Source organism: Pseudorca crassidens, chromosome 5, assembly GCF_039906515.1.
Source record: "Pseudorca crassidens isolate mPseCra1 chromosome 5, mPseCra1.hap1, whole genome shotgun sequence".
Lineage (NCBI taxonomy): Eukaryota > Metazoa > Chordata > Mammalia > Artiodactyla > Delphinidae > Pseudorca > Pseudorca crassidens.
The window spans coordinates 81158903-81174368 of record NC_090300.1 but is presented as its reverse complement, the minus strand read 5'-3'; the positions used below and the strand labels follow the sequence as shown (position 1 = coordinate 81174368).

The 15466-nt window shown below is 50.1% G+C and overlaps 1 protein-coding gene across 1 annotated transcript in view; it reads left to right on the top strand.

Moving 5' to 3' along the window:
• The window catches only part of PDIA5 (protein disulfide isomerase family A member 5), a 92344-nt gene that overhangs the window by 52921 nt on the left and 23957 nt on the right, over window positions 1-15466 (top strand). Inside the window, exons 10-11 of the mRNA XM_067738691.1 lie at window positions 57-128; window positions 6444-6580. Coding sequence (XP_067594792.1) covers window positions 57-128; window positions 6444-6580 — 209 coding nt within the window. The remainder of the gene's footprint in view (window positions 1-56; window positions 129-6443; window positions 6581-15466) is intronic.

The window sequence follows — 15466 nt, the reverse complement described above, 5'->3', positions numbered from 1 at the left end:
CCATGATGGCGTTTGCCTCCCTGGCTGAGCCCACAGTGTCTCCTCATGTTTCACAGGAAAGGACGGTTTCTGTTCCAGTACGACAGCTATGGGTCCACAGCTGAGGACATTGTGGAGTGGCTGAAGAAGTAAGTTGGCGTATGCCTTGGTGGGGCGGGGGAGGGTACCCAGAGGGGGAGGGGCATCTGCCAGGCCCCAGGGTGTCCCTGGGCACAGGGCTCCGTCTGGTGGTTGGGAAGAGAATGAGGAAAGAAAGGACCATTTTGTGCTGCCCACGCAACTGTCTGTGGGCTGCATCTAGGTGAGGGTGGGGATCTGTGCGTGCAGAATGTGCGAGTCGGGAGGATTTCATGTGACTGGCCGTGACGACTGCATTTCAGATAGGTTTTTTCCCCTTAGTCTACCTGATGGCTAGAAGTATTTCTCACCCAGGACGGCAGGTTTGAGAGAGGTTCCGCTGCACGTCTCTCTGAAAATAGAGTTGTCAGTCAGACGCTCATTTCAAACACAACACTTTGTATTATGTGCCGTGAAGCTAAGAAGTGTCCTCGTGCCTTAGATTTGCAGACTGCTTTGCCGTTCACCGTGCAGCCCCGCGGAGCTGCTTCGTAGCAACCTGTGGTCCTGTTTATAATGTGGTTAGATCCTTATAACCCAAACCGCCCGTGCACCTGGAGTCCCCCGCCCCCCATGCTAGGTGTGTGACTTTTGCGTGACGCTTGGACCCTGACTGGTGTGTTGGATGGGGAGTCTGTCTCCCCAACACCTTCTCCGTGGCCGGAGCTCTCCTGAAGCCCACGCCGGAGCACTCACCTGCTCTGGGCTCTGCCTGTCACCGGCCTGGCACTTGTCACCGCCAGTGTGTGTTTATTTGTGCACAGTGCTTAGAATAAGAACAGCATTCGGGAGCATTTTGGGAGCTCCACTTTGTGGCTGACCCTGTTCTAAGCACCTTATGTCTCATGGAATCCTCAGGACAGCCCCATAAGGAAGATATTATTATGACCCTTATTTCCTGAATGAGGTAACTAAGCAGAGTGATGGAGTAGCTCGTCCAGGCTCCTGCAGCTGCCAAGCAGAAGGGCTGGGGTCGGCCCCCGGCAGCAGCTCCCCCGCGTTCTGGCCGGAGCCTCTGCCCTTTGCCCAGCTGCCAGCACAGTGGCTGTTTATTGACATCGTTACCACAGGGGCACGGGGTTAAAGGATTAGTTATCCAAAGCAGTGAGGTTGAAAATGTGTATTTTCAGAATGGGAAAGGAAGATAAATTTTGTACTAAAAAAAAAAAAAAAAAATACCCCAAAACCCACAACAAACTGTTTGATTCTGAAGGTTGAAACTCTCAATCTTCTGTTCCGGGGGCCCAGGAGATAAAACACCATGGCAGAACCATGTTTGCATGGTTCCCTTTATTTCTTGGAAGCATTTTCACATCTCTGTCTCCATCTATTACCTCATTTCCAGCCCTTGCCCAGGAAGGCAGCTCCCCATTATCCTGTGTCTTAACCTGGGCCTTCGCACCCCCGTTTTCATTTTACACTTGATAATAAGCATGTCCTCTCCTCCTGCCAGACATATCTCGCTCTGCTTTGGGAGAAGGTTTCAACAAATGGCAGTCTCATTTGTCACCAGAGCATAAAATCTGCTTTCCTCCCCCTTCTCTAACCTTTTCTGGCTTCAAAATACACTCGTATCTTCTTGGAAGGATAAGGTTTATTATTTTTTTTAGAAAGTGTTCAGAATTGCTTGCCAGCCCTGGACCAGGGGAGCACGTCAGTGGCTTTTCTGAGACGGGGCATTATCTCCCCGGTGGACTCCGCCACTCGGTCCCCCACCCCACCCAGGCCCACCGCAGCTCCTCCACCAGACCCTGTCCCGGGCCCCACTCCTACCCCCAGGGCTGCCTCCTGATCCCTGTCCTGGGCTGGCCCTCCCCACTTCCCACCTCCGCCTTCCCCTCCTCACCCCCATGGACAGGAGGCCTTGTTAGCAGCTTTTGGTTCACCCTGGGTCTCCAGTCTCCAGGCGGCTGAGGTTGGTGGGGTAACTCCAGGGAAGGGAAGACAGCATCCGGGTCCCCCTGGGTAGCACCTCCGGAGCTGCCCAACCACCTGTGGTCCCTGTGCTGGAGGTGCACACATGGGGGCAGCTCCTCCAAAGGCATGACCATAGCCCACTCCCCCAGCACAGTCGGGGTCAGGGAGGACCCCCAGTGAGCTGCCTCATCTCATGCCTCAGCAAGATCTAGCAATGCCACTGTGCTGCCAGCTAGCTTCATTTTTTAAAAAGTCTTTTCTGATTTTAAGGCTATCAGTGAGCTATATCATTATTGAAAAACATAAATATTTAAACAAGGGGAAAAGTGGCCCCCTTACTCCACTACCCAAGGATAATGTGTGGTGATATTTGGTAAATTTCCTTCTAGATTCCCCCCAACATATAGCCAGCTGTGTGCGTGCGTACGTGCGTGCGTGCGTGTGTGTGTGTGTGTGTGTGTTTTCCTGGTGCCAGGTGTTTTAAGTCTTCACCAGGTTTCCACCAAATCCTGGTGGCTGGGTAGCAATGATCCTGCCTTTCCTGCTGCCCTGCACTTCTTCCTTGGGCCTCTCCATTGGCTGCTCATGGCTTATGGTCACCAAATGTAGAAGGATGAGGGTGGATCCAGCCTTGCTAATTCTCTAGATCAGGGGTCCCCAACCCCCGGGCCGTGGATCGGTAGTGGTCCACGGCCTGTTAGGAACCGGGCCGCACAGCAGGAGGTGAGCGGCGGGCCAGCGAGCGAAGCTTCATCTGTGGCTCCCCATCGCTTGTGTTACTGCCTGAACCATCCCCCACCCCCACCCCACCCCCATCGTGGAAAAATTGTCTTCCACAAAACCGCTCCCTGGTGCCAAAAAGGTTGGGGCCGCTGCTCTAGATGACTTTCAGAAGCCCAGGAGAGAAGAGCCAAGTCCTGCCGTCTGACATGTGACTGGCGAGTGGGCCAGGCAGGGCATCCCTGGTGTCGGAGTGCCCCAGGGCTCTGGGGTAGATGCGACGATCCTGGCAGTGTGCCCCTTTGTGCTTCTGGCAGCTGCGTTTCTTATTCCACTCTCTGCAGATTTCTTGCTACTCAGCTGGGCTTGGCAGGTAGAGGGTGCAGAAGTGGCGATCCATTTTGACCTAGCTACCCATATCTGCCTGTGTATTTTTATACTAACCAGAAGTGGACTGAAAACAAACACAAAGCATTCTTGACTTGTCATGTTTTGAGTTGCATCTTCTTATCAATGGCATGTGCACCTGCCTCAGGCAAGGACGTGCTTTGTGTGAACTTCCCAGTCCTGGAGAACCTGCGGAAGTCAGAGTTGCAGGATTGGAAGGGAATGTGAAAGTCAGCGAATCTGCCCCCGGCAATTCCCTTTCCGTGTCGTGTTACCTCTAGGACAGATGTAGTTACTCCATCCCGCTTAAACACCTCAGAGGACAGGGCCTCGACTCATTTTGAGGGTGTCCACTCATGTTTGAATGATTCTTATTGAGGTTATGAATGATATCTAGGAACATTTGGGTAGTACTTTGTACATTCACGTCCATTATCTGTCTAGATGTACCTGCAAGGCAGATGAAGAAGGGCCTACAAATATACTGCCCTGTAGATGTTTTAAGTCAGGCTGGTTGCCTAAGCCCCTAGAGCTGGAAGGTGGAGGAAACAGGACTCAAAGCCAGGTCTTCTGACTCCCAGACCGGCTCTTTCTCTCTTATCTGTTGTAGATAGAACATTCTTAGTTCTGCTGAGCTAAAGTTTCTTTCTCTGGAGCTTCCACTTGGTGTTGGTTCTCCTTTATGGAGCCATAGAAAATAAATCTTCGTTTCTCTTCCCAGTGCAGTCTGAAATGTTTGAAGACAACTGTTGTGTTCCCCATGTCTCCTCTTCTCCTGGTTAGACACCTCCAGTTCCTTCAACTTTTCTTCTCTCATTCCATTGTTGATTCAAAAAGAGTTTATTTGGTATCTGCTTTGTGTTAGGCGTAGGAGGTAGACAGATAATCTAGAGGGAGCCCCATTCTTTAAGGAGAGAGACAGTGAAAAGCATAGTTCATAGTGCCTCTTACTGCTGTGCCCAGCTCTGCAGTCCTCTCCAGAAAGCAAACTTCCTGCTGTCCACCGAGTGGGAGAGGGGCACCCCCCTGGCTGCTGGGGAGATGGACAGGATCTGAGGGCCTCCCATTCAGCCCCAGGCCACAGCCCTGCTTTAAGGGGGTCCTCCTGGTCCTTCGGAGCCTTTGCATATTAGGGTGGTTCTTGGGCCCCTGCCCCCTCTGAGCACCCAGCACCTCAAGTTTCCACCCTCTAAGAAAGGCAGAAGTTTTTTGCTAAGTCGGTTTTCTAGCTTCTAAATTTGCACTGACCTCTTTTTCTCTCTTTGCTGCTGTCTTCCTGTTCTTTTTGCTCTTGTGGGTTCATACTTTTTTTTTTTAAACTCTTGTACTGTTACTTTAGTGGTTTTGGAGTATGTCCTCCATGTTTAACTAGAAATTTCTCGGGCACTTTCATATGCTTGTACTGCTGAGGCATGGCTTCTCCATTCTGTGTGTATAATCTTGCTGGATTTTTAAAAATTATTTTAATTTTAGAATAGATTCCTTTCACATAATTAAAATAATTTTTTAAAAGATACTTAAAAATTATACATTGAAGTTTTCCTTTTATCTGGTTCCTCCATCCTGTTCTCCCTCCTACCCCTTAGAGGTAACAACTTTAATTAGTCCTTATGCAGATAACACGCAAACATGAATAAGTATTTTTTATCTCTCTCTATTTTATGCAGAAGTTAGCACATTATGGCCTGTTGTGTATATCCCAGCAGTCTACCCACATCAGAGTGTAGGGGAGCTTCTTTGTCCTCCTTTACCACGCTCAGCCCTCCATCGTGCAGAAGGACTGCAGTTTACCTACCAAGGGACACTGGGTTCTTCTAGTCTTTGCTATGACAAATCATCTACAATGAATACCTTGGAATGTACGTAATTTTGCATGTGTCCAGGTGTATTGGAAAGATAGATTCCCTGAAGTGGAGTTGGTGATGTTTTCAGGGATTGGTGTTTTGAGCCCAGGTTTTGGAACCTAGGTTTCTTGGTGTTGGTCTGGGACTGTTGTCTGGCTGGTGACTCATTCTGAAGCTTCATTTTGCCATCAGCGCTGCCTGACATTGGATGTGCACGGGCTCAGAGTGGTTTGCCCTCTCCCTGCCACTTCCCATTGCTTCACACCAGGGTGGCTGAAGCCACCGGTGGGGCCTCGTCCAAAGCACCAGAGAGGGCTTCTGAAGGTGCCGTCAGACCCAGGCTCTGCCGTAGGGTGGGGCTGGCAGGTTCCACTGTGTCAGCTGCGTGGGAGGGCTGCAGATTCCATTGCGTGGGCAACATTGGTCTCATGAATTCTCAGCCCTGGCTGCTGGAACTTTACACTTTTTTTTTTTTTTTTTTGTAAGCTCTCAGAGGCAGGAAGCAATGGTTGTCTTTTCACATCTGTCATCCTAAAGCGTTTTCTCAAAGTAGCGATTAAGGTGCTCTGGCAAAGGTGTTCATAAAGCATCAGGGAGTTTGTGTCATGAGCAGCCTCATCCTCAACTCTGGAGCAAGATAGGGCGGCTGTGAGCCTCCCCCGTCACAACAGCTGGTGACAGAGATGTCAGCACATGGCTGTCCCAGGTGGAGGCAGGCTCCAGGGAGGCTACGCACCAGCCCGAGGTTTTGCAGCTCGTGGTGGCAGAGCGCGGATTTGGACTGACTTCTGAGCCTGGCCCTTTCTGCTCCAGCATTCTGCCTCTGGAGAACCAGATAACTTTGCTCCAGTCTCTAGGAAGGGTTCGTGATGTAGCCTGGATGCTGTCATAGTTAGGGTGCCTTGTTCCCCTGGGCCCCACCCTTCCTCATTACGACCCTCCTCCCACCCTGGTCGGTGAACGCCCTGCACCCGCCTCCCCGGCCCCCAGCCCTTCCCGGGTATTTGGTCTTTCTCAGACACCTGGCCTCTGCCTTTCCTCCTCACCACCACCCCTCCCCTCTAACGCCCTCTCCCCGCTCCCCGCCCTGTGGGCACCACGCAGCACAACGGTTAACTTTGCCAAAGGTCACTCTTTGCTGTTGCTGTTTATTCTTGCCAGTTGGCTGAGAGTTTGAAAGAGCTTGAGATGCTAACGAACGCCCCCATTCTAGGGAGGAAGTGAGGTTTCTTGATCTGCCCAGAGGGCTGCAGCTGAAGCAACTGTTTGCCACAGGCTATCAGCTGAGCACCTCTGGGCTCTGAGGGGACGGTGGAGGTGGGCAGGGCCGAGGAGTCCTGCTCCGCTCCTCCGGGGGGTCGCGGTGCGCCCCTGAAGCCGGCCGTGCGAGCCGCTGGGGGTAAGGGCTGCGCGGGCCCCGGCGCGTGCTCTGAGCTCTGCCTGTTTTTGGTCTTCCAGTCCACAGCCGCCACAGCCCCAGGTCCCCGAGACTCCCTGGGCAGATGAGGGCGGCTCCGTTTATCACCTGACCGATGAAGACTTTGACCAGTTTGTGAAGGAACACTCCTCTGTGCTCGTCCTGTTCCACGCCCCATGTGAGTGGAACCTTGCTCCTCTCTGCCACCGCCTCCCTCCCTCGGCCGCTGCAGGGCGGGCGCCGCTCTGAGCCTTTAGATATTACCTAGGACGGCAATCATCCCTCAGCTTACAGGTGGGGAAACTGAGGCCCCAAGAGGGCCCGAATCTTGCCCAGTACTTGCAAGGGCACAGTGAGGCCAGGGCTGGAGCCTCAGACCCCGCAGCACCTAGAACAGCTTCTTTCTGCTTCAGCTGGCGTCCGTCACAGCCTGAAGCAGCCTTTGTGCATCAAGGAAGGAAAACATGTGAATGCTGTAAAATGTGTTGGCCACATTGGCTGGAAAGCCCTGTAGCTCAGGAGTTTTCTAGGCCAGTGTCCTCCCCGTTCCCGTGGAGAACGGAAAATTGATTGTAATTCGTTTCTCAAAGGGAGAAGGCTGCTTCTGGAAAGGTGAGCAAGGGGATGACAGCCCCTGGGCACAGAGTTCCAGGGAGCAGCTCCTGGGAAAGGTGGGCCCATCCTGATGGGTGAAGAAGGTGGGTCCCCAGCACCCTGGGGTGCATGTGTGTGGGGTGCTCCTCTCTCATAGCTTCTTGCCAGCTCTTGGACCCAGTGATGGTGGGTAAGAGGAAAAAAAAAGCAAAAAGAACTACTTCATGGATCAGTGTCATAACTGCCCAGTCCACAGAGGCATCTTTAGTGAGAGGATGCTTTATTAATCATCTTTGTCATAGAGACCCTTACGCTATTCATTGTGTATTGCCTTATGGTGGCCAAGTGGCTGCCCGCAGGGTCATCTCCTTTTCTTACCCACAGTGCTGCAAAGCGAGTATGATTAGCCCCACTTTACAGACAAGGAGACTGTTGCACGGAGAAATGGCACTGCTCTGTGAGTCCTGCACTGCTGAGCCCTGGCCTTCCCATCCTCCGCTTCCCCTGTAGTATCACATGGGTTTGGTTAATCAGGAATTGTTCATATACAGACCACTACTGGGGATTTCCCCAAGTCCTCCTTTCTTATAAGTGCCAAATTCTTAAGAGAATCCAAAGGAAAATTATTTTGGGCCTTTCTTCTTCTGACTATCTAGAAAAATGACCGCAAAAAACCTAAAAAAACCCCCAAAACATGAAGTTTCAAAGGGCCTCCTAATTAGTGGCAATGACAGAGAGGGCCTTAGGAGCACATCACGCCCAGCCCTGCAAGGGCTCAGTGAGGGCATCCGTGTGGTTGAAGGTACCTGATGAATGCCCGCCAGGCAGCACTGCAGTGCTCTCCCCACTGAGGTGTGCTCTCCCGGCCAGTCTCAGCGTTGCTGATGGAAGCGCATCTGGAGCTGAACTCACCCTGCCTGCGTCCCTGTCCCAGCAGGAGAAGCAGATACCAGCTCACCGTTTTCAGTCCCCCCTGGGAACTTCCCCCCTGTGTGTCAGTGCTTCCAGTCTGTGTTGAGAGAGCCGTCTGGCTCCTGGAAGAGCGCAGAGTGGTTTGAGCAGTGCTTTATGCATCACAGCGTGAAGAGTACGTATCCCCTTTGATGAATCCTAACAACATGTACCTGATAGATTGGAATTGTTTAATAATTGTTTATTAAGCCCTTTCTTTATAGAACCCTGGTTGCAGACCCACAAAAATTTTGGTCTGTGTTCTTTCTTGTACTCTTAGGTTGTAAGCAATCCATCGTAGTACCTGATGCTTGCAGGGTCTGGACCCCAGAGCCTGGCTACAGAGTTCTTCCCTGCCCCCTCCCCTTAGAATGCACCCTCCTCGCTCTCTGAACCAGAATGATCATCACTCCCCCAATCCAAGTCACCTATGGGTATAGAGTAAGGGCTTAATGAATGAGAAAACGAACAAATGAGGTTGTTGAGAGCTAAATTAGAGAACGAGAACTAGAAACCAGATAGCAGCTTTTGTTTTCCCCATTAGTCTTTGTTACTGAGTACACTACCCTTGTTGAGAGGGTTCCGACTCAAATTTAGGAAATGGAAATATCTGAGGCTTCTGTTGGTGGGTGTCTGCCTGTTAGGGACCCTGCATTCTCTGATGAGGTGTCTGTCAGCCCCCCGGCTTTGCCTGTGTGTGTGTGTGTGTGTGTGTGTGTGTGTGTGTATTTCTGTTGGACTGGCAGAGTGAGAGGGATCAGGGCAAAAGCCCGAGGTGAAGCTCCCTGAAGAACTGCCTGTTTAAATTCCCATCCGATGGGAGTGGCTTTTCGTTAAATAATCTCTCTACACAGTCCTCCTCCTTTATCTGGGAGTGTGGGCTTTAGAAGGGATGGACTGTACATGGTTTAGAGAGGAATCTGAGCCCAGGAGGGGTGAACTGACAGCAGGGCCCTCTTAGCTGCCTAGCTGGGCATCTCGTGCCAGAGTGTTCCCGAGAGCAAACACTGATCAGAAAACCACTTTTGTGGTGTTTGAGGGACCTAGAGAAAAGGACAGATGTCAGGAGGCCAGAGACTGGCAGTGCTGACTCATGTTTCCCAAGCTAATAAAATGTGAATTCCGGAAATTACAGTGTTACAGGTGCTGATCCCAGACCAAATAGGGAGTGGTTAAGAAACAGACCATTTTGGAGACCTAGGAAAACAAGTTGGGATCTATCAACATAGAAGACCATAGATTCTACTAAGGATTGCCACATGTGCTTGGTTTGTTTCTTGGGATAGGATTGCTAAGTTGATGAATTAGTGTGTCTTTCTTTTATCAAAAATGAATTGTTGTTTTCCTAAGTGCAGTAGGGAGAACCGGGCAGGATGCGGCCACCATGAGGGGACCATCCCCTTGGTGCTCTGTGACTGTGAGTCTGGCCTGGTTCTGTCTGGAGGGTGGTACTTGTTTTTTTATAAGCAGTTTTGTTGAAACTATAAAAAGCAAGGCAAGCTTTCAAATCTGCAAGGGTTAGAGTTGGAAGAAGGAAGCTAGTTAAAATATCGAACAATGGTATTAAGATTTTAAAAGATCCCCACAGACTGAAATAGTAGAGCTCAAACTAAAAAGCTGAATTTATCTTGATGCCTTTTTGATAATTAAAAAGGAGTGTGTGTATGTTTTTGTTTTTTTTGCGGTACGCGGGCCTCTCACTGTTGTGGCCTCTCCCGTTGCGGAGCACAGGCTCCGGACGCGCAGGCTCAGCGGCCATGGCTCACGGGCCCAGCCGCTCCGCGGCATGTGGGATCTTCCCGGACCGGGGCATGAACCCGTGCCCCCTGCATCGGCAGGCAGACTCTCAACCACTGCGCCACCAGGGAAGCCGCATGTATGTTTTATAAAGGGATAATATAGGAAAATATAGAGAAGAGGATTAACGTTATTCCTGATACAGACTCCCAGAAAGAGCCATGGTCTCTCTTTGCAGTGTTATTTCTGTACAGAAGACGTGCTCAGTGTTCGTTTCTTTCCGGGTCCCACTTGCCTGGAACCTTGTTTGGCTGCCTTCGGAGGAGCCGTACTCCTCGGTTCTTGGCAGGAAAGGCACCTGGGCCGCTGGTTGTTGCATATTAGTAAACATCTCCATGGGCCCCCTGCTTCTTTGCCATCTTTTCCATCTTTCCTGCCACTTTAATTCCCATCTCAGCCTTTCCTCCCTTCCCCTCCCAGCTGGAGTCCCTTAGAAACCCCACACAGATTCTTCTGCAGCCTGTACTCCTGGTGCCTGAGTTGTCATTGAACAGATAAGCTCAGCCCCCCAGCACAGTGCGGGGCCCTCCACGTACGTGAGCTCCAGTCCCGGCCCCGCTCACACCGAGGGAGCAGGGAGAGCCAAGATTCGCAGGCAGGTGTGCCCTCCAGAGCCCACTGTCCAGGATCCTGGGCCTCCTGGGAAGGACAGTGTAATGCAAGCAGTGACCTCCTAGAAGGCCGTGGGCACCATGCGGTGCGAGGACAGAGCCCGGGCCCCTCTGCCGTCCATCTGGCCCTCGGCGCGGGGCCCTGAGTGGGTGAGGGAGGCCACGGCACCAGGCCTGGCCCCCTGATCCCACAGAGCACTAAGTGGTGTCCGAAGAGGGCGAGGCAGCAGGCCACCGCCCTGTGGTGACTTTTGTTTCTTTCCGCAGCGTTCTGAACGAGAAGAGTCACTGTACATTGTTACTCGTCTTCTCTTGTCACTGTCCGTTTTGCTGCAGTAATGTCTACCTGCTTCTCCCTCTCCCTGTACCTGCAGCCCTGCGTTAGGCCCGGAAGGACATGGTGCTGTAATGACCCCCCCCTCCCCCGAGTGAGTGTCACTCACGTGGGGAGGTAGAAGGGACAAAGTGGGGCTTCCAGGAAGGGGGAACCTGAGGAGCAGCCTGTCTCTCCCATGTGGGTGCTGACGGGGCAGACAGGGGCCTAAGAAGGAGCTGCTGGGGCACCAGGGCACCCCTGCTGCCCCTTCCTTCCCCAGGGCTACGGCAGCCCGTCCACAGCTCTGCCCCTTTCCTTGGCAACGGGCCGCCTGGGATGAGATGTTTCCCTTGCCATAACTCCCAGCAGCAGGAGTGTGCTGGAGGCCACAGGGCCTGACCTGCCTTCCAGGGCTGGGCTGCCTCTCTGGGTTCGGCAGCAGGTCCCTGTCAGACTCCAGAATTTCTGCTTCTTACTTCATTTATGTCTTATTCCCAAGTAATATGTGATCTCTGTAGACAATGTAGATGGTACAGAGAAATATAAATGATTAAGGAAAAAAACTACCTATAATCCCATAGGTAGGAACCACTTTCCATTTTTTGTCATCATTCTTCCTAGTTGCATTTCCTTTTATCATTCCCTCGTTTTTAACTTTTATTTTTTTAAATTACCGTAAAGTTAAATTGATTTGTTTTCCTAACACGTGGAGACTTGTGTAACCATCTTGCTGTAAAACTCCTTTGTGCTACCACTTTTATTTTTTAATGACGCAGATAATTTAAGAACAATATTAACAACATTCCTGTTATTGGCAGTGCAAGGTTCAAGGGATGCATAAGAATATGGTGTGAAGAGTGAGAGTCCCCTCCGCGCCCGGCCTCCCTTCCCAGGTTTGACCAGTGCTGCCAGTTGGTTATCCTCCTCCTCCTGTGCTTCTTCCTAAACAACAGGAATCATTTCTTATCCATTTTTCTGTGATTTGCATTTTTTTCACTTACCAGTAAGTAGGTCTTAAAGATAATTTTGTGTAAATGTAGATGTTAGCATATAAATCTACCTCAATCTTTTAAACTAACAAATAGTATTTTATAATTTACATATGCCATAGATTTTAAACCATCCCCGTCATAGACATCTATTTCCAGTCTTTGTTCAAACAATGCAGTGAACATTTGTAAACATATGGATTTGGGAGTTTAGGCACGTTAGCCTCCCAGAAGGGAAGGTGCTGCGCCTTGGGGTAAGTGTGCTTGAGCCTTGATAGATACCTGCCGACTTCCCTCCAGAAAGGGCTCACCACACCTGGCAGTGCATGGCGGAGCCTGCATCCCCGCCAGTCGCGGATGCTATCAGCTGTCTACATTCCTGCTAAAAAGGGCAAAGGGGCAACTTGTCCACAGCTCCCTGGCTTCCAGGGGTGGTGAGCATCTCTTCATGTGGTAATCAGCCTTCCATGTTTCTTCTGTGAACCACCTGTTCATTCCCTTTGCCCATTTTTCTACTGGGTTGTCTTTTTCTTCTTGACCTAGAGCTCCATACTTATGGATATTAATCTTTATCTATTTTCTGGGTTCCAGATGTTCTCTGTTAGTCTGTTGCTTACTTTAACTTTCTTTATGCTGCCTTTCAGTGTACAAAAGCATTACATTTTCGGGACTTCCCTGGCGGTCCAGTGGTTGAGACTTCACCTTCCAACGCAGGGGTGTGCGGGTTTGAGCCCTGGTCGGGGAGCTAAGATCCCATGTGCCTCATGGCCAAAAAACCAAAAACATAAAACAGAAACAATATTGTAACAAATTCAATAAAGACTTTAAAAATGGTCCACATCAAACAAAAAAAACTTTTTAAAAAAAAGAGCACTACATTTTTGTAGTCAGATAAAAGCTAGAATGTTTATTGAGCACTTGCTGTGGATCAGACATTGTTTGAAGCACTTTCCATATATTAACTCGTTTAATCTTCACAGCAAATCCTGTGAAGTGGATATCGTGATTATCCCCATTTTACAGGTTAGGAAAGGGAGGCACCGAGAAGTTGAGAAGGTTGCGAAAGATCACATAGCCAAAAAGGTAGAGCCAGGATTAAAACCCAAGTTCTAGAGGCCACAGCCTCATCACCAAGCCCTCTGTGAGCCTGCCTTTTCCCATCCTGACATCCGGGATATAAAAATAGTGCCCTGCATTTTGTGATAATATTTTTGTTTTTCTCATTTTGCTTAATTCATCTGGATTTTTTTTTTTTTTTTTTTTTTTTTTTTTTTGCGGTACGCGGGCCTCTCACTGCTGTGGCCTCTCCCGTTGTGGAGCACAGGCTCCGGACGCGCAGGCCCAGCGGCCATGGCTCACGGGCCCAGCCGCTCCGCGGCATGTGGTATCTTCCCGGACCAGGGCACGAACCCGCGTCCCCTGCATCGGCAGGCGGACTCTCAACCACTGTGCCACCAGGGAAGCCCCAATTCATCTGGATTTTTCATTTGTTGTGCCACGTGGGAGGAAGGGATTTCATTTCATTCGTTAAGTTCTTTTTTCCTTGCTTTTTCCTTTACATTTTTCTTAACATTATCTTGTAAGTATTTTCTTATGTTATTAAAAATGCTTATTTGTACATACTTTGTGTGGTCACATAATATTCCATTATATAATGGCACCATAAATTACCTAACCAGCACCATAATGTTGAAGGTTTGAGTTGTTTACTGTATTTCCCCACTATAAATCAGGCTGCAGAGAGCATTTTCACGCATAATTATTTGTCCACATGTCAGATTATTTCCTTAGGGTAGAATCCTGGAAGAAAAAATTTTAAAGCTTGTTATCTACATTTTACACTAACGTAAAGGAAGAAAAAAAAATCCCAACCTTCTCTTCGTGCAAGAAGAGGGCTGCGTGGTAGATGAGGCATTCATCAGTGTGTGTCTGCCCCAGAGTGTCTGAGTGTCTACAAGTCAGCTTTGGTGCATATACAGCGGGAAGCCTCGAAAGAGCCCAGAGGTTTCTGGGGGGCCCCTCACAATGTTACAGCATCATTGTTTCTGCTAGCATCTGTAGGAGCCCCACCTCCCTGGCACACCCAAGCCAAGGTCCAGGCAAGGCAGCAGGAATGTGGGAAGGAAAATCCAGGCTCCTCTTGAGAGCCAGGTACTAGGGAGCTTTCCAAAGTCATCTGGTCTCCTGGAAAATTCTGGTTACAGGAGCCAGGAGAGTCTCCATAGCTGGCCTGCAATAAAATCATAGGTGTAACTGAAGTTAACGGAATCCAGAGGGATCTGAAGGTTTGGGATTGACGGGAAGCCAACATTCCCACAGCCAGAAAAGAGTGTGGTCAAGGAACTGACGGGCAGCCTCTTTGCCAGGTCATGAAAGTCAGTGTAAGTGCACTTACAAGCTGATAAAAACCCAACAAGGAAGTTTGGCAGTAAAACTTAATGGCCCATCAAATCACAATCAGGACAGTAAAACGCAGTGGGCTGGAGTCCTGCTCCGGCTTCTGACCGTCCTCCTCTGGCTCTCCTGCAGCCCACACGGCCAGGACAGCCTGAAGGCCAGGCCCGGAGGCTGGGGTCAAGGCAGTCACTGCTCATGACCCACAGTTCCCCAGGCCAGGCGGGTGCCAGCGAGGGAGACGTTTGCTCCGCCAGGGCCTCTCTCCTTCTTGGGGCCTGGCTGGTCTCATCGTCACAAACTCTGTTCACAGAGGTTTATTGCTTAGCCTTAGTATCTTGTTTAGGGAGCAGAGGGAATTGATGTTAGTAGTGAAAACCATAATGCTATCAAGAGAACTCTTGGGAATGTATGGTAACTTCAGAACAACATCCAGAGATGTTGGAGATTTCCAAAGATGTTTTCCAGACCTAGTAAGGATCGGGGGAGGTGTATATAAATGGTGGTGTGGAGAGGAGCGTCTGCACATAGTAACTGGTTTGGCTCCTAGTTTTATTAAGTAGAGGTGTTTAGTTAAACTAGCAACTCTTTGGTGTGACTTTTGCCCCAAAAGGATTTAGTTCAGTTAAACCTTGTGTGCACAGGTATAACCTGAACAACACAGCCATGAGGTTCATTCATTCACAAAGTGTGTGGGATGCCATCCTCAGTGGTGAGTGAGACGGACGTCCAAGCCTGTAGAGAGCTTATATCCACTTGGGGGATTGGAAGTTTCAAGTAAGCACATTACTCCAGCTGTTTTGAGTACAGTCAAGGAAATAAGCAGGCTATTGGAAGTGAGTGTGATGGGTTGAGGCTTCTTGGGGTTAGGTGGTCAGGTGGTCAGGGAATTTCTCTGAAGAAGTGAAATTTGAACTAAAGCCTGCGTGATGTGAAGTGATCAGCCACTCAGAGTCCTGAGGGAAGATCATGTTCCAGGCAAACAGCCCAATAAGAGCCATGGGGGTAGAAATGAGCTTGGTGAGATAGGAAAGCAGAAAGAGGCCACAGGCTGCAGAGTAGAGGACAGGAGGGAGATGGCCTGAGTTGAGGTTGGAGAGTACAAAAGTCGGACAGTGTGGGACTTGTGGCTGTGAGAAGGAGTTTGGATTTCGATCCACTTGTGATGGGAACCATTGGAAAGTTTTTTGTTTTTTTTTAAATTTTATTTATTTATTTATTTTTGGCTGCATTGGGTCTTCGTCGCTGTGTGCAGGCTTTCTCTAGTTGCAGCGAGCGGGAGCTACTTTTCGTTGCGGTGCGCGGGCTTCTCATTGCAGTGGCTTCTCTCATTGTGGAGCATGGGCTCTAGGCGCACGGGCTTCAGCAGTTGCAGCTCGCGGGCTCAGTAGTTGTGGCTCACGGGCTCTAGA